The sequence below is a fragment of the Lagenorhynchus albirostris genome, chromosome 2, assembly GCF_949774975.1.
Source record: "Lagenorhynchus albirostris chromosome 2, mLagAlb1.1, whole genome shotgun sequence".
Lineage (NCBI taxonomy): Eukaryota > Metazoa > Chordata > Mammalia > Artiodactyla > Delphinidae > Lagenorhynchus > Lagenorhynchus albirostris.
Window position 1 is genome coordinate 150,456,625 of NC_083096.1, and position 20,642 is coordinate 150,477,266.

Genomic DNA, 20,642 nt, shown 5'->3' on the forward strand with positions numbered 1-20,642 from the left:
AGAAGGACGCTTGGTGGGCAGAGGCCTGCGGGCAGGGATGGATGCCTTCCAGGGAGCTCTGAGCAGCCAGCCCCGAAGCTGGCTCGTCCCTTGGCCATTCGTTTGTACACGCGCAGTCAGAGGCTGTCCTTCCTGCTGGCACTTACTTAGCCCTCCCTCGTCCTGCCCAGGGGCTGCCCCCCGCCCAGCCCTGCACCTCTTTGATGGCTGCCATGCGCACGGTCTCATAGTAGTGCAGGGGCGCATTGGGTGTGCTCATGTCGTAGCCGAAGCCTGCAACTGCCACCTCATCGCAGCCGTGTAGTGCCATGGTCACTGCCACACTGCCGAGGGTCGGGATGTTCTGGATGGAGGGCAAGGGGGTTCCGAGTGAGGCGGAGACCCTCAGCGAAGCTCTCCAGAGCTGAGCTCTGCTCCTGAGAACTGAATCCTCTGTCCCCACCCTGCCGCCCTGTCCTTCCTTCCCAAGGCACCTCTGGCCCAGGTCCCCTTCTCCCTCTCCCAGGATCCAGACATCTCACCCCGCGGCCCATGAGGCCGTTGTTGAAAGGCAGTCCGATGAGGGTGAAGGCGGCTTCCTGGATGAAATATGGGTTGAGGATGCGAATCTCGGGGGGTTCCTTGGGCACCCGAGTGGCCACAGATTTCCAGAAGCCATCTGACGCGCTCTGTGGACACAGCACAAGTGGGCATGAGCGGGCACACAGCTTGTGAGGGGACTGGGTGAGTGGTGGGGACCCCAAGTGTGTACAGGCTAATGAGAAACAAGGTGGGGGGCATAAGCTGTGTACAGGGAGCCTGGGGCGTGGGGAACAAACACGGCTGGAGGACGGACGCCCTGGTGGGTGCTGGGGACACAGGATGTGTGGCAGAGACAAGGTACACGGTAGGGCACAGCGAGCACAGTGGGGCCAGTGTGGATGGAGGATACCAAGTGAGCTGCAGGGCGGGACACAGGGCGTGGGGCACTGGGCTGTGCTGCTCTGACCTTGGGCGGGGGGGTGGGTCTTGGGCCACGAGGAAGACCCAACGGCCCAGCAGTACCCCTCCCCTTCGCCGCTACTGAGGGGCCCAGGAGGAGCCTGCCCTCTCTCTCCTATCTGCTCTGCTGGGCTCGCCTCCTTTCCCTTCTGCTGAATTTCCTCGCTCTCAGTCAACTGTTCTAAAGTGAACCTGAAAAATAAAGACAGAATGTGAGCTAGTATGGCAGAGCAGAAAACAACACTCCAACCCCAGTTCTGCCACCGATGGAGCTGGGTGACTTTGGGCAGGTGACAAGCTCTCTAGGCTTCAGTTCTTTAATTGCAGAATGGGATGATTCTTCCCTGAGGGATCTCAGTACCGGATTGGAAAGGCATCAGCTCTGAAACAAACCTGACACCCCAGGGTCCACTCCAGGGCTACAAATTCCTCTCCTTCTACCTCTCTCCCTTCCTCTAGTTCCCAGCCCTGCCTTTCTGTTCAGTACACGAGCCCTCCCTGGTCTAGTCCCTTGAGTATATCGCTTCAGCCACTCTCGTGAGCACACTCAACTCCCTGCCCCTTGTCATTCTATTGTCCTAGCCCAGGGGGACCATGAACTTAGATCAACCCATACATCCACCTTTCCCACCCTTACAACTGGGCTCCTGAGTGCTGCTGGAGAAAGTCACAAACCAACCCTGTAGGCTGGAGAGATGTCCCAGGGATGTCCCATAGCCTATGTAAGCAACCCCTCTGTTGCTGGACATCTCAGTTGTTTCTGGTTCCCCCAGATCTGCTCCTCCTTCTGTGTTCCCTAACCTCTGCTGTCCACTCCATCTTCCAAACCAGAAGCCTGGGAATCGAGTTTGCATCCCTCTTCATCTCTCCAGCTCGTTCTGTCCTACTGGTCATCTGGGTCATTTCGATTCTATTTTCAATAGAATCCCACGGATCCATCCTTTCTTCCCAAGCCCACTGCTACCACCTAAAGTCCAGGTCTCATCATCTTTCAAATGGACTATTATAATGAGGCCATGTCCAGTGTCTGTCTTGTTGGCCACTAACCGCCCCCAGAGCCCAGTAGAGTGACTGAAAAAGTACAAAATAATTGTTGAGTTCCATTCACCCAAAATGAGTGCCCAGAATGGGCCACCTCTGCCTCCCAAACCACTTTCTGCTCTCTGCCAGAATGATCTTTCTGTATACAAACCAGATCACATCACCACTGCCCACAGGAGATCAGAAATTTTTAGCCAGTAATGCTGCCTGCTGCTCCAGTTTTCATTTCAGCCCATCTTAAGTCCGCATCTGCTGATTCGTGCCTCCATTCTTTTGCTGATGCTGCTCCTTCTGTCTCTAATGGTCTCCCCACCTCCACCCACCTGATCCACCCTACTTGTTTCTTAAGACTCAGCATCTTCTCCTTTCTCATGTCTTTCCTGAATACCTTCATCCCAAGGTAGAAATGACCTCTAGCCTTTGGGAGGTGATAAAATATGGAGTTAAGATCTGCTATAGGGGCTTCCCTGGTGGCACAGTGGTTGAGAATCCGCCTGCCAATGCAGGGGACACGGGTTTGAGCCCTGGTCAGGGAAGATCCCACATGCTGCAGAGCAACTAAGCCCATGCACCACAACTACTGAGCCTGCACTCTGGAGTCCATGAGCCACAACTACTGAGGCTGCGTGCCGCAACTACTGAAGCCTGCATGTCTAGAGCCCATGCTCTGCGACAGAAGCAGCCACCACTGTGAGAAGCCCACGCACTGCAACACAGAGTAGCCCCTGCTCACTGCAACCAGAGAAAGCCCGTGCACGACAATGAAGACTCAACGCAGCCAAAAATAAATAAATAAAATAAATTTATATAAAAAAAGATCTGCTATGCTTTGAAAGTTTGTGGCCCATCCCCGCCCCCCAATTCATTTATGTTGAACACCTAATGCCCAAGGTGATGGTATTAGGAGGTGGGCCTTTGAGAAGTGATTAGGTCCTGAGGGTGAAGCCCTCGAGAATGGGATCAGCGCCCTTACAAAAGAGGCCCAAGAGATCCCTCGCTCCTTCCACCAAGTGAGGACATAATGATTTATGAACCAGGAAGCCCTCACCAAACACCAAGTCTGCCAGTGCCATGATCCTGGCCTTCCAGCCTCCAGAACTGTGAAAAACAAATGTCTGTTGTTCATAAGCCACCCAGTCTGTGGTATTTTGTTATAGCAACATGAGCTGACCAAGACAGAAGATCCTTGGGCCCAGATCCAAACTCAGCTCTGGTCACTCAACTGTGTGGAGGCCTTGGGCAAGAAAACTATCATTTCCCTATGGATAAACCAGGGATACTAAGGGTATTTATCTTGTGTTGTGAGAACTCAATGAGATAATTCAGGCTGAGTGCCCAGCTCACAGTCACTGGTCAGCTCCTATCACCACCGCCATTAGCCCCAGGGCAGGGGCTCACATCTGATTCACTTCTGTGGTCCAGCAGCGCAGCGCCGGGCGCGGGTGTGTAAGGGGACATGAACTCCATCCCGGCTCCTCCACTGCCCTCAGCATCTCTTCAGGCTTGTCTTCTGCGGCCTTTAATGGACTGTCTGCTCCAGCCACCCCCTCCTCACATCTCCCCGTCTCTGGCAACACCTCTCTCTCGGGCAAATTCTATCCGTCCTCCAAGCGTCAGCTCAAAGGATGGGCCTTTAGGGCCAACTTCGCTGGGTCTCAGCCCCAGTGAGATGAGACAGCAGACCCCAGACCGGCTTCCTCCTGTGCCTCCCTCTGTGTCCAGAAGTGTGTGTGTGTAAGGGGGTAAAGGTCGGGACAGTGAGACCCAGCAGGAAAGGGAACGGTGGAGAAATGGCCAAGATCTTAGGCAGAACTGGGGAGAAGCCCCTCCTGGGAGGATCAGGTGTGTACTCAAAGGAATGGCAGGTACCAGCCTGTGCTGAGCAAAGCACAGCCCCCGTCCCTTCTCCAGAGCCCAGCAGGCCCCAACATCCTCCCCGCACCCTACAACCCCGGGTCCCTGCCCACGCCTGCCCACATACCCCTAAAGAGGAGGAAGGCCAGGGGCTGCTCGGGAAGGGACGGAGAGGCAGTAATGGCACAGCTGGGGGTGTGAAGGCTACAGGCTGGTTTTCATAGATATTATTTATGTCTCTTCAACTTTCACCCACTTCACAGGTACGGGACCCAAGATGAAGCAACGGGTTCAAGGTCACGTGAGAGTCTGTACCAAGATGCAAACCCAACGTCGTGATGCCAGGATGGGTGTTCTTTCTGCCACACCCTTTATTATCAGCACTGCTGTTCCCACCTCGGGAGGTCTGGGGGGGCTAGTCAAGGATGGATGGGGCCTCCCTTCTCCCCGCCAGAAGCGCTGAGGTGAGTTAGGGGTCACTCCGGTTGGTGCCCTGCATCCTGTTTCACAGAGGGGACTGAGGCTCAGAGAGGCGAGGGGCCTTGCCCCGAGGCACACACAGCTGGGGAGAATCTGAGCTGGATTCAACGTCAGAGCCTGGGTCTTTCTGTGACACGAGATTCCCTCTCTGAGACAACACCTCTTGGCTTATCCCATGTGCTTAAGGGTCCCACATGTAACCACCGTGTGAAACGGTAGGAAATTAGCTTACGATCTCAAGCCCCTTTGAGAAGAGGACAAACGCTCCAGGGTGGAGGGGAGGCTTCTGCCTCTCTTCCCATCTTTACTCTTTCCCAGGAGGGGAAACAACTCATGTGACTTCTTGGATTTGAGGATACGTGTGTCACGTTTACTAGTAGGAAATGCAAAGTCACAGGTACACATACAGCTCCTTCTGGCTCCTTGTGCCCAGGCAGCGGCGGGTACGCCAAGGCAGAGCTTGCCTCCCTGGAGCAGGCCCGGCATTCCGGTCCCTGCTCTGCTCACCTGTTCTAAAAGCGCTGAAGCTCCTACTGCCTTCGGGCAGAGAGCAAGATTGGGACGGGGTGGGAACGAGTCTTATGCTTGGGACTCAAGTCTCAGAGAGCCTGCATTAGGGCACTGGGACCCGGCACCGCTATTTTATTTTTCCCACCTGTCACTGTCCTGGTGCAGGGCCTCCTCAGGAATCCCAGGGAAAGGAGGAACAGGAAGACCAGGATCTGGCTGGGGCATCACTGTGTCAGACAAATACTAAGTAAACACAACTGCAGCCTGTCTCTCAAATAAAAGCCATGGCTCCCCGTCTCAGAAAAACCATACACAGGTACACACACACAACACGCCGCACACCACTGCCAAAGGGAGCAGGGTCCCTGGAAGCGAGGGCATTTGGCGACTTGAGATTGAGAATCTCTGTGCGGGGCAAGAAGAGAGGAGAACCTTATAGACACCAACACTGAAGGGGTCGGTGGGAGCAGCGGAGCCTGCGGAGGAGACTGAGAACCAACAGTAAGAGCGACGAGGAGACGCAGGGAGGGTGTGATGCCACGGGAGACTGTGGGCCTCGGAGTCTGGGACACCCACGTCCACATCCAGATTCCGCATCTGTGCAACCAGGGCGTGTCACAGGACTTCTTCAGGCCTCAAGTTCCTCGCACATAACGGGGGCGCCAGGCCCACTTCCCAGACAGCCGTGACGATTAAATGAAGAGCTGTGCGTTTTACAGCATCTGGCCCCACGTCTGGCACATGGCAGGGGCTCAATAAATCTTGTCTGTTATGATTCTGAGCGTCACAGAAGCCGAGAGTGAAGCAGAGGGTGTGGCCAGCAATGTTAGAGGCCACACACAGGCCAGTTCACAGACTATACACACGCTCAGACGGGGGCCAGCTTTGTCCTTGGGTGCCCTGCAGGAGGGCAGTGGATGTTGGAGGCCTTCCTACTGCTGGGTGACACTGCCAAGCCTGCCACCAGAACACAGCCCTGTTCCAGAAGGCCTATCCAAATGGCCCAAGGCCTCTCACATCTCGCTTCCCTGACCCACAGGACACAGCACAGAGGCCTGTAAAGCCAGCCAGTGACGCTGGCCTGGAGTGGCCAAACCTCTCCTCAAGGCCACCTGTGGGCCGCATGCTTGGCTGAATCCCTCCTCCCGGAATGTCCCTGCCTCAGTCCAGCCTGGACCCAGCTCATCTGCGTGGAGCCGCTGGTCTCCTGCTGATGCAACTCGTTCTGCTCTTGTCAGAACAGCCAGGAGCAACGGGGGAAAGCATCTGGGAAGAAGTACCTGCCCAGCCGGGCTCCCACAGTGCTTGCCTTCGCCCTTGCAGGCTGCTTCTCCTGCAGCCTCTTCCTCCTTCTCTGTGGGGAGAGAAGCAGTCTGCCTGCCAAGATGAGAGGTCTGGGAGTGGAGAGCCTGACTGTGGCTGGCTTTCTGCAGCCAGGAGTAAGGGCAGGTGTGGTCACTCCTGCCTACACCACCACCCCTCCTCGCTGCTACTGCCTGAGGACAGGTCACCAGCTCGCTGGGGTCACTCCAGGAGCCACCAGACCTCCTTGCCTCCATCGTGCCTTCCTTCAATTCCGCACAAACCTGATCTTGACACTCTCGGGGCTAAAATCTTCAGAGGCTTTCCACCACCCACTGAGACAGCTTGTCAGGATCATTAAGAGTGCCGGCCTTTTTTTTTTTCCTTACTCAAAAGGAGTTTATAACCCAGGAGGAAAGACAGGGCTGTGTACAAATCTCTCAATACACGGTATAATTATTATGATATGAGAAAGAGCCAAAAAGAGGTTTAAAACATCTGCTATACTTATGTAAAATATATACATAGAAGACATACCCCCAAATGTTCACATGCATAAAACTTAAAATGGGAGGAAGAGCAAGGTGACATACTAAGGAAACTATCAGTAAAATGAAGTAGAGCTTGAAAAGAGAGCTATTTACAGATGTACAAAATATGTCAGAACTAATGATTAACCTGGATTAACCAATCAACAAATACATGAGTCTCTGTTATATATAAGCTATTTACTTTCTGTACAAATATATTCTATAATATTTCAGACAAAAAATAACCCTCAAAACACTGATTACCATCATACAAAAAGAGACCTTTAAGAACATCTGGTCTGGGCGGGGGGTGGGGGGGATGAATTGGGAGGTTGGCATTGACATATATACACTATTGATACTATGTATAAAATAGACAACTAATGAGAACCTACTGTATAGCACAGGGAACTCTACTCAGTGCTCTGCGATGACCTAAATGGGAAGGAAATCCAAAAAAGAGGGGATATAGCTGATTCACTTTGCTGTAATGTACAGTAGAAACTAACACAACATTATAAAGCAACTATACTCCAGTAAAAATTAACTTAAAAAAATTTGCTTTCAGGGGCTTCCCTGGTGGCGCAGTGGTTGAGAGTCCGCCTGCTGATGCAGGGGACACGGGTTCGTGCCCCGGTCCGGGAAGATCCCACATGCCGTGGAGTGGCTGGGCCCGTGAGCCATGGCCGCTGAGCCTGCATGTTCGGAGCCTGTGCTCCACAATGGGAGAGGCCACAACAGTGAGAGGCCTGCGTACCGAAAAAAAAAAAAAAAATTTGCTTTCGGGGCTTCCCTGGTGGCGCGGTGGTTAAGAATCCACCTGCCAATGCAGGGGACAAGGGTTCGAGCCCTGGTCCCGGAAGACTCCCACATGCCATGGAGCAACTAAGCCCGTGCACCACAACTACTGAGCCTGCGCTCTAGAGCCCATGAGCCACAACTACTGAAGACGGCATGCCTAGAGCCCATGCTCTGTAACAAGAGAAGCCACCGCAATGAGAGGCCCGTGCACCGCAATGAAGAGTAGCCCCCAGCTCGCTGCAACTCGAGAAAGCCCGTGCACAGCAACGAAGACGCAATGCAGCCAAAAATAAATAAAATAAAATAAATTAATTAAAAAAATTGCTTTCGGGGGGAGGGATAAATTGGGAGACTGGGATTGACATATACATACTACTGTATATAAAATAGATAACTAATAAGGACCTACTGTATAGCACAGGGAACTCTACTCAATACTCTGTAATCACCTATATGGGAAAAGAATCCAAAAAAGAGTGGATATGTGTATATGTATAACTGATTCACTTTGCTGTACAGCAGAAACTAACACAACACTGTAAATCAACTATCCTCCAATAAAAAAACAAACCAAAAAAACCCCAAAAAAACAAAACAAAAAAGAACATCTGGTCTAATCCCCTCTTACAGAAACCAAGGCCCTGAAAGGTTTGTCTTCCTATCTAATCCATTTCCCCCAAGGGATCCAGCGACCACCATTCCTCCACAATGACTCCGACTTGAATGCTCACTCTCCCTTGATGGTTCCCTCTCCCAGGTCTCCAAGAACCTAGCAACACCAGGTCTGTGGCTCCTGTGCAGATCCATCCCACAACTGCCTCCTTCCCGCCTTCCTCAGCCCACCCCTGCTTGCGGATTGGGCTGCCCCAGTAATTCTGTGGGTCGGCTTTTGAACCCTAACTACTAACTCTGTATCCCTCAGAAAGTTCTTCACCCTTTCAAAGTCTCATTATCATCATCTAAGAATATGGGAAATCAGACTAGCTTCTTCTTCATAGTGTTTCTGTGCCGTGACAGTTACAAGTCACACACATCACGTGTGGCACAAAGGCAGCTCGTTAGCTTCTGCTATGGTTAGTCCACAGGACAAAGTCCAAGCTCCTTGATGTGACTTTGGCTGACAAGACCCTTCACCGTCTGTCCCCTGTCTACCCAGCCTCACCTCCAGCCATTGCCACCATGTCCGTCAAGGCTCAAACCCCTAAGATTTGTGGGGCTAGGGACAAAATTACAAATGGATGTCCACATACCACATGTCTAAGTTTTAGATTCCAAATATGTGACAGTGACTAATCACGGTATCAAGCTGTTAAATATATTCTATCCTCCCCTGAAAAACCATCTGGAAGGCCAGGTTTGAATTGAGAATTCTGACTCCCGGAGACCCGTGCTGGCCCATGGTGTAGGGAGAGCTAGCCCCAGCCTGCCCTCCCCTTCCCTTCCCACCCTGGTCCCATCTCACGCTGTGGGAAGTACTGTGCACACGTGTGCGGACCGCCCAGCTTAGACATCCAAGTTCGGCTTACAGGCTCTGCAAACATCCCTCCTTGGACTTTGGAGTCTGCACAGGGAGGTGTGTTCTACCCTCAAGAGGACAGAAGTGGACTTGGCACTGCTGGGGCAAGAAATTCTGAGGTCTCCAGTACCTGGGGATGGTCTAGCAGGGGAGGATGTGACTGGGGTGGGCATTTCCCTCTGAGCCCCGAAGAGGGGCTCAGCAAGGCAAGCACTGACCTTCTCAACAGGTGCTTGCCACTGCAGTGAGCACAGTGTGCCAGGGGCTGTCAGTGCACTGTCCCAGCGGCTCCTTGCAGCAGTGTATCTGGGAGCCACCCCGAGAAGTTTTCACCATCCCCATTGTACAGAAGAGGAAAATGAAACTCAGAGACGGGGCCTGAGGCAGAGGCATCCGTTCCTGGTACTGAATCCAGTGCTGTTTCAGCGGCCCCACCCACGCCAAAGGAGCAAGAGTGGGAGCGGCTGTGCTGGCTGGTCCAGGTGCCCGCAGCCTCTGCAGGGTCACTGGGCTGCTCCTTTAGACTCCGTATGCTGGTTGAACCATACTTTTCATAATAAACCCCTTAGGTTATATTTGAGTTTGGCCATTATAAATAACACTATAATAAAAATCTTTGTAGGCAGATTTTTCCTTCCCTTGGGTGATGGCTCCTGGTGCCAAGTGTCATTTCCTTTCCAAAAAGCTTGTCCCCAATTACACTCTGACTCGTAGCCTTTGAGAGCACCTCTCACTGCACTCTGGCCAGAATCACGTATTATAATTTAAACACATTCTCTGAAGACATGATAGGTGATAACTGGCATCCTGTCGCCTTCACGTGAATTTTCTGACTGCCAGGAAGGTTGAACATGTTTCTGTTGTTTACTAGTTATATTGCCTTCTGTGTGATCGGTTCAGTCTCCTGCTCATTAACTGCTGGGGTCCTAATGGCTTTCCTGTCAACTTTCATGATGATAACCATTTGTCATATTTCCTAAACATACTTTTCAAAGTTTTGTGGTATCCAGTCTTTTTTGGTTGTTGTTTAAAGTGTTCATATATTATCAAATCTGATTTTTCCTAGCACTTCTGTCCCTTGAAAGTTCTCTTCCCTCTAGGGCTGTGATTTCTATTCTACTTTCTTCAAAAGTACTACTTTCCTTTGGCTGTATTTTTATATTTTACTTTTTAGTCCATTTGGAATTTATTTTGATGCATGCTATGAGGAGAGGGTCAAAAACCTTTTTGAAAGCTATATTTGGAAAAAGCAATGAACAAGAAGAGGAGTCGGTTTGGGGCCGGCTGTGTGATATCAACAGACAACTGAACGAGGCAGAGGCCAGGGACTGTTCAGTTTTCACTTTTTTTTATCAAGGAGAATGATCTCGGAACCTCAGAAAGAAGATCAAACATGGCTAAGAGGAGAGAGGTGCCCAGGAGAGGCAAGAGGGGAGCAAAAGGACGCAAGGGTCCGAATCTAAAAGAATGATCTCTGGGGCAACAGAGGAGGGAGGCGGCCTACTTGTGAGGAAGGAGCCCCCACTGAGAGTCAGAAGATCTGGGCTGGAATCCTGACTCTGCCACAACTTCCTGCCTTCCTCTGGGTCTCAGTGTCCACAGTTATTTATTCGTTTACACATGCCAACTCTGTCTCAAACACAACACTGCAGGCAGCGATGGGCTTACAGAGATAAACAGGACAGTCCCTGCCCTCCAGGGGCTTATAAGAGTTGATGGATAAGAGAACCCTTATGCATAACAGAGTGATGAGTGTCTTGGGAGCTCAGAAGAGGAGCATCTAATACAGCCTTGGGAAGGGAAGCAGATAAAACATGGAGGTGTGAAATGGGCATAGACTTTGGTATGGGCAGAGTGGAGAGTAATTTTGGGTGCAAGAAGGAGTGGTCAGGACAAGGAAGGGGTTGGAGGGCCCAGAGCATGGAGTGCTATGCTGTGGAGTTGGAATTTTACCCTGCAGGCCAGTGGTTCTCACACTTGAGCCTGTATCCAAACCACCTGGAGGGCCATTAAGCAGACTGCTGGGCCCACCCCAGAGCTTCTCATTCACAGCCTAAGGTGGAGTCCCCAAATGCATTTCTGACAAGTTTCCAGGTGATACTGATGCTACTGGAAAGGAGAAAGCACTCTGAGAACTGCTGCGTTTGGACAACGGGGACCCATTAAGCAGGAGAATGAACCAACCAGATGAACCAATCATCACTTTAGGATGAGTCCTTTGGATACAGGTGTGGAGAATGGATTGGAGGGAGGCCTGATTGGATGCAGGGAGATAGGAAGCTGCTGAAATAATCCAAGGAAGACATTTTTAAAAGGGAGAACCACAGATCTGGAGGCTGAATGACTGAATAGAGAAGGCAGAGGAGATGGAAGAATTGAGCATGCTTCCCAGGATTTGAGCCATGAGTTTGTAAGAATCAAGGACTCTCCCTAGAACTTACCATTGCGTACGGTACACTGTAAATGCTCACTGAATATGTGCTGACAAGTCGTTCCTTTAAAGTGAGGCAAGGTTGGACTCAACCTTGGATTTAGAATCAGAAGGTCACTGCCATAGAGGGATAGGTTTGGAAGACAGAGTGGAGAGCACAGCTTTAGGTGCAGATGGATGTTCAGTCCCTGTCTCAGGCCTGGTCCAATAAGGCCTCACATGCGGGGACCTGGTGGCCATTTGCCTTGTGCTAGATTGCTAGCCCCTGCGGCCTTTCACCAGGTGGTCCATGTCTCTCCTTCCTCTAGGCCTGGCCTCTGACCCCTGCTTCTAGGTTACTTCCTAGGTCAGGCCCTACAGTCTAGACAAAGACTGCTGCATTTGGACAACGGGGACCCATTAAGCAGGAGAATGAACCAACCAGAGGAACCAATCATCACTTTAGGATGATTCTTTTGGATACAGGTGTGGAGAATGGATTGGAGGGAGGCCTGATTGGATGCAGGGAGATAGGAAGCTGCTGAAATAATCCAAGGAAGACATTTTTAAAAGGGAGAACCACAGATCTGGAGGCTGAATGACTGAATAGAGAAGGCAGAGGAGATGGAAACAGAAGGGGGAAACGTGGAGATACGTATCGTGGACAGCTGATGACTCTTCCCAGAAACTTGAAAAAGAAGGGAAGGAGAAAGGGTGAATACCAGCTGAAGAGGGGGCTTTCTGTCTTTCTTTTTTTTTTTGGCTGCGTCGTGGCAGGCGGGATCTTAGTTTCCCGACCAGGGATTGAACCCGTGCCCCCTGCAGTGGAAGCGTGGAGTCTTAACCACTGGACTGCCAGGGAAGTCCCTGGGGCTTTCATTTTTGAGGTGAGAGAAATGAAAAAAAAAAATAGCTGAACAAATTTGTAGATGTGAGAGGAAGATCCAGTAAAGAGGTAAGAAAAGAGATCAGTGAAAAAAGACAGTTCCTGAGAAGGTGGGAGGAGATGGCATCCAGAGCTGGGTCTGAGTTCACCCCTACCACTTAACTAGTTGTGTGATCTTAACAAGTAACTCATCCTCTCTGTGCCTCAGTTTCCTAAACCCCGAGATGGGGATCATAATAGTATCTATCTAACAGGGTCATGGTGAAAACTGAATAAAGGAATTCAAAGAAAGCTGGCAAACTGAAGATCTTAAATGACGTCTATGATGAGGATGGTGGAAGGAGGAAGAGGAGGAAGAATAACAGGGATCGTGAGGTAAGTAAGCAAGAGGCTCTGGATGACAGTGATGAAGAGGAGCACAGGGGATGATGACGTGAGCCCCCGTCCCTGAGCATCTTTCCTGGTGGGGGAGAAGCGATGGGCAGGATGCAGGAGGGGGAATGTGCAGGGAGTCTTCCTGGCCCTCACAGGGGATAATGGATCTGTGAAAAAGAGCTGTGTCCACTGGCCATGGCTGCAAAGGAAATGGTATCCAGGAGCGCTTGTCTCAGAGGTCTGGAAGGGAGACTGTGGGGTGGGCAGCATCGAGCTGGCTCGGCAGGGGCCTTCTCAAGCAGTAGGAGGCGACGGTGTCTGCCAGCCTCACCATGCTTTCCAGGTGCCCTGCACGGAGTCTCCCCAGAGGCAAGGTTGTGTCCACACCGAGCTCCTGCTAGGCAGAGCCCATCCTAAGGCTCCGCATCCCTCTCAGGCCTGGACAGAGCACAGGTTTAGGTGCAGATGGATGTTCAGGCCCTGTCTCAGGCCTGGTCCAATAAGGCCTCACACGCGGGGACCTGGTGGCCATTTGCCTTGTGCTAGATTGCTAGCCCACCCCTGCGGCCTTTCACCAGGTGGTCCATGTCTCTCCTTCCTCTAGGCCTGGCCTCTGACCCCCGCTTTTAGGTTACTTCCTAGGTCAGGCCCTACAGTCTAGACAAAGACTTCACTCCCTAGTGCAACTGGGCTTTTCTAATAGCACCACCACCAATAATAATAATAAAATAATAAATAGTATTCATAATTGCCACAGACAGAACTTACTAAGTGTCAAGCACTATACTTCATCTTGTTTAACTTTTAAACCAACCCTGAAAGATGGGTAGTACTACTCCTGTTTTATGAAGTCTAAGGGGCCTAGGTGATTTGTCTAAGAACCCAGCTAACAAGTGACAGGGTCTAAATTTAAACCGGAGTCTGTATGACTCCAAGGCCTAAGCTGCCTTCTCCTCTTCAACCACCGTTGTCTCTCAGATTCAAGGGCCCAGTCCCCCTGGGTGTGAGGTGGGGCCCTGGCCGGCCTCTTAGATCCCTCCGCCTTCCCCAAGGAGTGAACAAAAGCTGCAAGGTCAGGCCTGGGTCAAGGCTGTCCAGGGGCCAACCCCTAGCCCTTGTTCTCTCCTCCCCGCCTGCTGGGTTGGAACCACACCCACCAACGCAGCCCAGGCCTCAGGCCCATAGGCCACTCAGCAGTGAGGCCAGCTTTCCGGGGTTTCCCAAGTGAGGATGAAGACGACTGGGAAGGCAGCTCCCCGGGCCTCTGAAGTGCTGGGTCAGCAGCATCCTGGGGCCCGGTGGAGGAGTCTGGCAGAGGCAGCGGACACAGCACGAGAAGCTCTGCCTCTCACATGTCCCGTCCTCTCCAGGTCCCAGGGCTCCGTCCTCAGGACCACAGACAGGGCGTCTCCAGCCTTCATCAAACGCCAGGAGGAGGATGCTGAGGGCACAGCACCTACTACACTGCATTATAACTAGTTCGGGGACTGTCTCTCCCATGAGACTGAGTGACTTTCTGTTTCCAGGGAGCAGCACAGTGACAGCACAGAGAACACCTGACGATGCCTGGCAAATGAGTAAGCGCGTGGAGGGGTGGAGCCAAATGTGCTTCTGAGAAGAACTTCACAAGAGCTGGAGGCCGCCCCTCCCTCCATGGCCCACATATACCTGCATCTCCGTGTCCCCAGCTCCTCCCCTCCCCCTGACCTCAGCTTCCCCGCTCAACAGTCCGCTGGTGCTCCTCTGAGCTGCCCCGAGGCCTGCTGGGAACTCCTCCACCTGCTTGATGACTTGGCCTCCTGGGATCTGAGAGATAAAGGGCCTTTAAAGGTAACTTGTTTAGAGTTAGCTGTGCTACTGCCCAGCGAATCAGGAAATCAAACAGCCACAAATGGTGAAGAGGACAGCTCCCATGTGGATGAAGAAAGCGTGGTCAGCTCTAGCACAGGCTGTTTTTGGGCTGTTTGGTCTTCCTTTCCTATATCTTTCCCTTTCTCATACCCTGTCAGGACTCCTGGGAATCAGGAAGTTACACAGGCAGTGAGCGACTGCTCACATAGCGAGCGGCAGGCAGCGGCCCTGACTGAGGCCTAATACCTGTCCCAGCCCTGCCCAGCTAGGCCTTGGCTCCCAAACACAGAGCTGCCTCCTGCCAGAATTCTGCAGGTGAGGCTCCAGACAGGTGCAGAGGGCTCTCCAGTAGCCCAGGGGCTGCATGGTTAGAAACATAACTGCAGGAGCAGGGCAAGCCTGCAGCTGGGCACCAGACAGGAGGGGGCCTGGAGAAGCAGCCTTTCCCACATTTACCTGGGTCTCCGACGCCAGAGAAGTGAAGCAGGGCATGAGAGAGGTCCTGCGAAGGCATTAGCCCTGGGCTTGGGGTGGAGGAGGGCACTAAAGAGGCTTCCAGGGTAACCAAAAGGGCCTGGGCGGGCCCACTCGGGCAAGGCCGTGGGCATCACTTGTTTTCCTCTGGCAGCTCACTCTAAAGGCCCCAATTATCTTTGACTTTGGAGTCAAGGAAGCCTCATGAACTTCAGAGGACTCCTTCCCAGCTCCTCTCTCCCCTTTCCACTCACATCTCCCAACCCTGGGAAGGAGTCCTCACCAAGGACCACGGGGCTGGTCCTAGATCCCTGGGCATGGCCGCAACAGGACACAGACATCGGCACAATGAGCGTGTGCCTGAGCACGGCCCACACCTCTTCATCCCAACTGCTCCAGTTAGTTCCTTGAACAGGCCCGCCACCAAGGCCAGGCCAGGCAGTAAGGTCCTGAGTCTTTCGGGGAGAAGTGAGGCCCTGCTGTCTGCTCCCTGAGTGGCCTGAGTCTTCCAACTCTAGTTGGCTTCCTTCCTTTTCTTCTTTCTTTCCAGACTCCCTTGGATGACTTGTAAGAGTCTTGAATTAATTGTCCTTGGTGTTCTTGGAAGGATCATGTGACAACACCCACCTGGCTGGCCCTGACCCACCCTTTGGCCTGGCCTCCTGATATGGGTCGCCTGTCCTATCCCAGTGTGCCCAGCAAGAAGCAGGATCTGGTGTTTGAGCCAATTCCAGATCATTTGTGGTGGCTGGGCATTGAGGGGTGAGAAAAGCAAAGGGGATCAGGGCCCTGCCCTCCAGGAGCTCATTTGACAGGTGTCGATGAGCAGAGGAAAGGATATGCCAGGAGGGGGTGGGACGATGGGCAGAAGGCAGGGTGAGGAAGCAGCCCACAGGCTCTCTGGGGTTCCCCGGGGCAGACCCAATTTCCTCCCATTTCTCCCTTAAAGGTGCCTACCTGTGATCCCAAATCTCTTGTCTTCAAGACAAAGAGAAGAGCTCTGAGGACACTAGATGCTCAGGTCCTAGGGTTCTGAAAACGGAGGGGTGCCCCCTCAGCCCCCACACGCCGCCTACTGTGCATGGGCAGCTGGTTTGCTCACCGCTGGGGCTGGCTAAGGTCAAACCCTTTCCTCCCCTCTGGGGACGCTGGCTGCCACATTCAGCCTGGCTCTGAGATGGGCTCCCCTCTCCCCACTGTCCCACCTACCTGAATTTCTGGACCTGACTTCTGTCTTCGCTCTCGCTTGCTACCTACTTGACACTGCCTGCACTTGGCCTTGCTTGGGAAAAGGCTGTGGAGTTAAACCAAATTGCACTGAGACGTCCATAGGCAGGAGGAGCTGTTCCAGCCCCCCAGCTCTCCTCTAAACCTCCAGGAAGAACAACTAGCTGCTCACTGTAGGCGGAGCGCTGTCTGTCATCATTCTCCTCTGTAAGAGGCTTGGGTGTTGGAAGATGAATGGCCTGAACTCTGCGGCGCCCCTCCCCTGGGGTGGCTGGTGACAGCTGGTTGAGGGGAGAGGGGGAAGGAGCCTGGACAAGTTGGCCCAGGGCTGAGAGACAGAGGACTCGGGAGGGGCCTCACTGGGTGGTCCAGTAAGGAGCAGTCTGACCCTGCTTGGCCGTATAAGCTCTCTTAAGAAACGGGCCCAGACCCTTGTCTGCCTAGACCAATAAGTACAGAACCTGGCCATTGCCACAGTGGAACCAGACTCAATGGCAGGTGGGGGACACAACCACAAGTCAGTGGTAAAAGCAGAGAGTGGAGAGAGGTCAGGACTTACAGGTTTGGGAACTGGCACCCTCAAGTTGAGGGGTCTGCTGTCCCTGTGGAATGGCCCCAGGGTCCAAATAAGGCCTTCTTCCCCTGGCTGGGAATGAGGGGGGACCCACATGACCACAGTTAGAGAGACCTCACAGAGGGTAAGAGGGACCTGGGGGGCAAGTAGAAAGTGAGGGCGGGGGTTGTGAAGATCAGCAGTAAAGCTGGGTTAGCCGGGTGACAGCTTTCCATACCGGGGGGCTGAGGCCAGGGACGGGCCCACAGCGTCGCTGAGGAGGCACCTGGGGTCTGGCTAGCGAAGGCTGAGGAGGGACCTGCAGCCTGGGTCTCTGGAGGCAGGTAGCAGATAGCAGGCACAGCAGCTCCCGGAGTCTGGCCAGCGGCCTTGGCACCTCCTGGCCTCTCTGCCCCCTGGTTGCATCTGGGTCCTTGATGCCTCTTTTGAAAGGTTCCTACTTGTTCTCTGCCTGGTTCAGGGAAAGGGGGCCGACTGGGAAGCTGGGCAGGGCCAGGGCAGGAGGGGAAGGAGCTGCGGCACAGGGAGCTCACCACTCTCTCCTTGTAGACGATGTACTTCAACCACTTGAAGTCCTGCCACTTGAAGCCAGCGAGGACAAAGAGAGAATCCCGTTCGTATTGCTCGGGCCGCTGCATGGCGCCCTCAGGGTAGGTGATGCGCAGCGTAGTCTTGCTGCCCACGTCCTTCTCAAAGCCTTTCACTGGTGCTGAGTTCAGTCTGCAGAGAGTGGGCCCAGTCAGAGACTGCCTTGGGCTCACTGCATGTGGTCTGTAGGCCTGCGTGTGGGGAGGCACCATGACCCCAGAATACCCCAGATGCAGAGGATAGGGAGCCCAGGCCTTGGGCTTTCCGTTCCAAAGCCCTCCAACCCAGGGTTCTTCTTGAGGCTTCTACTGACCTCCAGCCCAATGGGCCAGATGGACAGACAGTTCTCAGTGGGCTCAGGGACCAGGACATGAAGGTGCCTGAGGCACTGCTTTGAGGAGCTCACCTGACCACAATGTCGTAGTCATCAATTCGTGACCCCAGAGACTTGTTGGCAAGGACACCTCCATTGCCCACGATGATGCAGCGGCGGCAGCTGAGGCTGAGGGGACAGACGCAGAGACCTCTGGAGAGCTGTCCACCAGGTCTCCTCTCCCCCTGCCCCTTTGGCCCCTGACCCCATGCCCTTGACCAGGCACGGGCTGGGACAGAGGAGGCGGACCAGTGAGGTTCTGGCAGCATTTCTGAGAGGCCGGAACCATGCTGCGGAGAGCTGGGCCACTCAGGGCTCTCAGATACCCCTGGTCCCTGACACTTCTCCAGGGAAACATGGGTGTGGAAGGGGCTTGGGCACTAGCTCTGGGGTGGTGAGGAAGGAGCTCTGGTAAGATGGCATTCTGGGTTAAAGACTCCCCAAGGGTTAGTGGGTTTGGGCCGCCTTCAGAGGAGAGGGAAAAGTGGGCTGAGCTTGAGGGCTACGCTAGAGAAGCAAGAACAGAGGAATGAGCCTGGAGGCTCCAGGACTCAAGGCTGGACTTATTTTTAACTCAGAAGCCCCCATGCACCCAGTAGCCAGCTGAGAACCCTACTCACTTTGCTTCTCGCACCTCTGACCCTGGGGCTTCCCCCACCTAGGGTCTGTTGGCTTCAGAGCTGTCACTGCCTCCTGGATTTAAGCCCCTTCAGCTGCCCCAGCACCCAGCCACTCAGTCCCAGTGCTGAGCTGATCCCAGCCCAGGACGTTCAGTTCTTACCCTCAGATCTCTGCTGCCTGAGGACTGAGATGTCCTGCCAACTGCTTATAGCCCACGGGGGTGGCCAGTCCAGTGCGGTGGCCCCACTTCCCTGCTCACCCACCCCAGTGTGTATGCGTTTGTGGGTGTGTGGGTGTGCTGGAGAATCTGCCCAGGTCCAGGGAAGGCCAGCTGGGCCTCAGCCCCTCTGCACACGCTGGGCAGCCGAGGCGCAGGATACTGGGCAGCGAGTGGCTCACCTGTCCAAGGCAGGAGTCAGGCGGTACTCTTTGGTGACGGACAAGATGGCTTTGATCAGATTATCTGTGGACAGAGGAGGGAGGCAACTGTTAGAGGGTCACTTAAGGGTTCCCATGAGATGTTTGCTGATGACCCGATTTGAAGGCACGTGGTCCTGGGACTAGGGTGGACGTGAAGGTTGGGGAGGGAGCTCCGGACACAAGGCTGGGCCACTGGCCTAACTTTCTCCCTGAGACAGGAGATGGAGGCAGGAGAAGAGGCGGCACACACATCTCTGCCTGGAGCCAGCCCCCGGCACCCGCGCACAGCTCCTTCCTCAGGCTTCCCTGGCCCTTCCCTGGCAGTCTCGGCTGGCTGTCGGAGGCTCTGCCGTCAGGCCCTGGGACATGCGCCCCCAGGCGTGGGCCTTGCCTGGCAGCTGGGGCATCTCAGTGTCCCCCAGAATGGCAATGCCGGTCAGAGGCAGAGACCACGTGCTCACTTCTGTGCCTCCACCAAGCAGACACCAGGAAGCAAACAAGGAGCCAACCAGTGGTGAAGAGCTAGAGTGCTCCCAGCCAGCTCCCCGGGCCAGGCCACTCCGCCTCATTTTCTGATACCATCTTCCCCTCCCTTCCTCCCTCTAACACTGCTGACCTCTAATCCTGTTCTTGCCAGGCTGTCTCTACCTCCTTACCTCTTCAAGCCCTGTGGCCTGGCATCTGCCCACCTGCACTCCGCTCAGGCTGCCCCTCAGCAAGGGCCCCGTGACCTCTGTGCTCTCAGATCCTGTGACCATATTCAGACCTCATTCTTCTTGACCTCTCTCTGGTTTTGGCAATGATGACTGCTCTCCTTTCGAACTCTGGTATAATGAGAGCATTATAATATAACAGATAATGGTATCAGCCTCGGACTCAAATCCTGGCTCTGCTGCTTATGAGCTCTGTGACCTTCGATAAATCGCTTACGTTCTTTGAGCTTTAGTTTCCTCATCTTCCAAATGAAGATGGTAATTCCTGCTGTGTAGAATTGTTAGGAAGACAAAAAGGTAATGTACATAAAGACCTAAAGATAAGTAAGTCGGTACAATCACAGTGAAAAGCATCTTAATATCAAGTAAAGATGTAGCTGTGCATAGACTAAAATCTTGCAACTCTACTCCTAGGTGGAGAGCATCAGAAAACTCACACATTTGTTTAAGGAGACTTGTACAAGAATGTTCATTGCAGAACTGTTGGTAATAGCGAAATGTTGGAGGCAACCTAAAAGTCCACCGAAGGAGGGCTTCCCTGGTGGCGCAGTGGTTGAGAGTCCGCCTGCCGATGCAGGGGACACGGGTTCGTGCCCCAGTCCGGGAAGATCCCACATGCCGTGGAACGGCTGGGCCCGTGAGCCATGTTCGCTGAGCCTGTGCGTCCGGAGCCTGTGCTCCGCAACGGGAGAGGCCACAACAGTGAGAGGCCCTCATACAGGAAAAAAAAAAAAAAAAAAGAAAGTCCACTGAAGGAAAATAGATTAAATGTGGTACATGGAATACTACACAGCAGTTGCAAAATCAGTGACCTAGAGTTATGTGTACCAATACAGATACATCTGAAAAGCGTAAGCAAAAAAATCAATTTGAAAAATACACACACACAAGTACGATATACGATACTGTTTGTAAAGTGCAAAAACCATGCCATATATATATATATATTTTTTGGACCGGGGCACGAACCCGTGTCCCCTGCATCGGCAGGCGGACTCTCAACCACTGCGCCACCAGGGAAGCCCATCCATGCCGTGTTTTAAACAGATATATAAATATGCTGTAGAAATATATAAATAGGCATGGAATGACAACCAGGATACTGGTCTCCTGGA

The 20,642-nt window shown here is 53.2% G+C and overlaps 1 protein-coding gene across 5 annotated transcripts in view; it reads right to left on the reverse strand.

The window, feature by feature from the left end:
• ST3GAL3 (ST3 beta-galactoside alpha-2,3-sialyltransferase 3) overlaps positions 1-20,642 on the reverse strand; it is a 232,037-nt gene that overhangs the window by 6,068 nt on the left and 205,327 nt on the right. For 2 of the 5 annotated variants that reach the window (XM_060140274.1, XM_060140273.1), the window contains 5 exons: positions 18,794-18,857; positions 17,807-17,902; positions 17,346-17,532; positions 522-668; positions 197-343 (listed from right to left, as the gene is read on the reverse strand). In XM_060140274.1, the coding sequence (XP_059996257.1) occupies positions 197-343; positions 522-668; positions 17,346-17,532; positions 17,807-17,902; positions 18,794-18,857 (641 nt within the window). The remainder of the gene's footprint in view (positions 1-196; positions 344-521; positions 669-17,345; positions 17,533-17,806; positions 17,903-18,793; positions 18,858-20,642) is intronic. The other 3 variants (XM_060140277.1, XM_060140276.1, XM_060140275.1) reach the window with 2 other exon arrangements.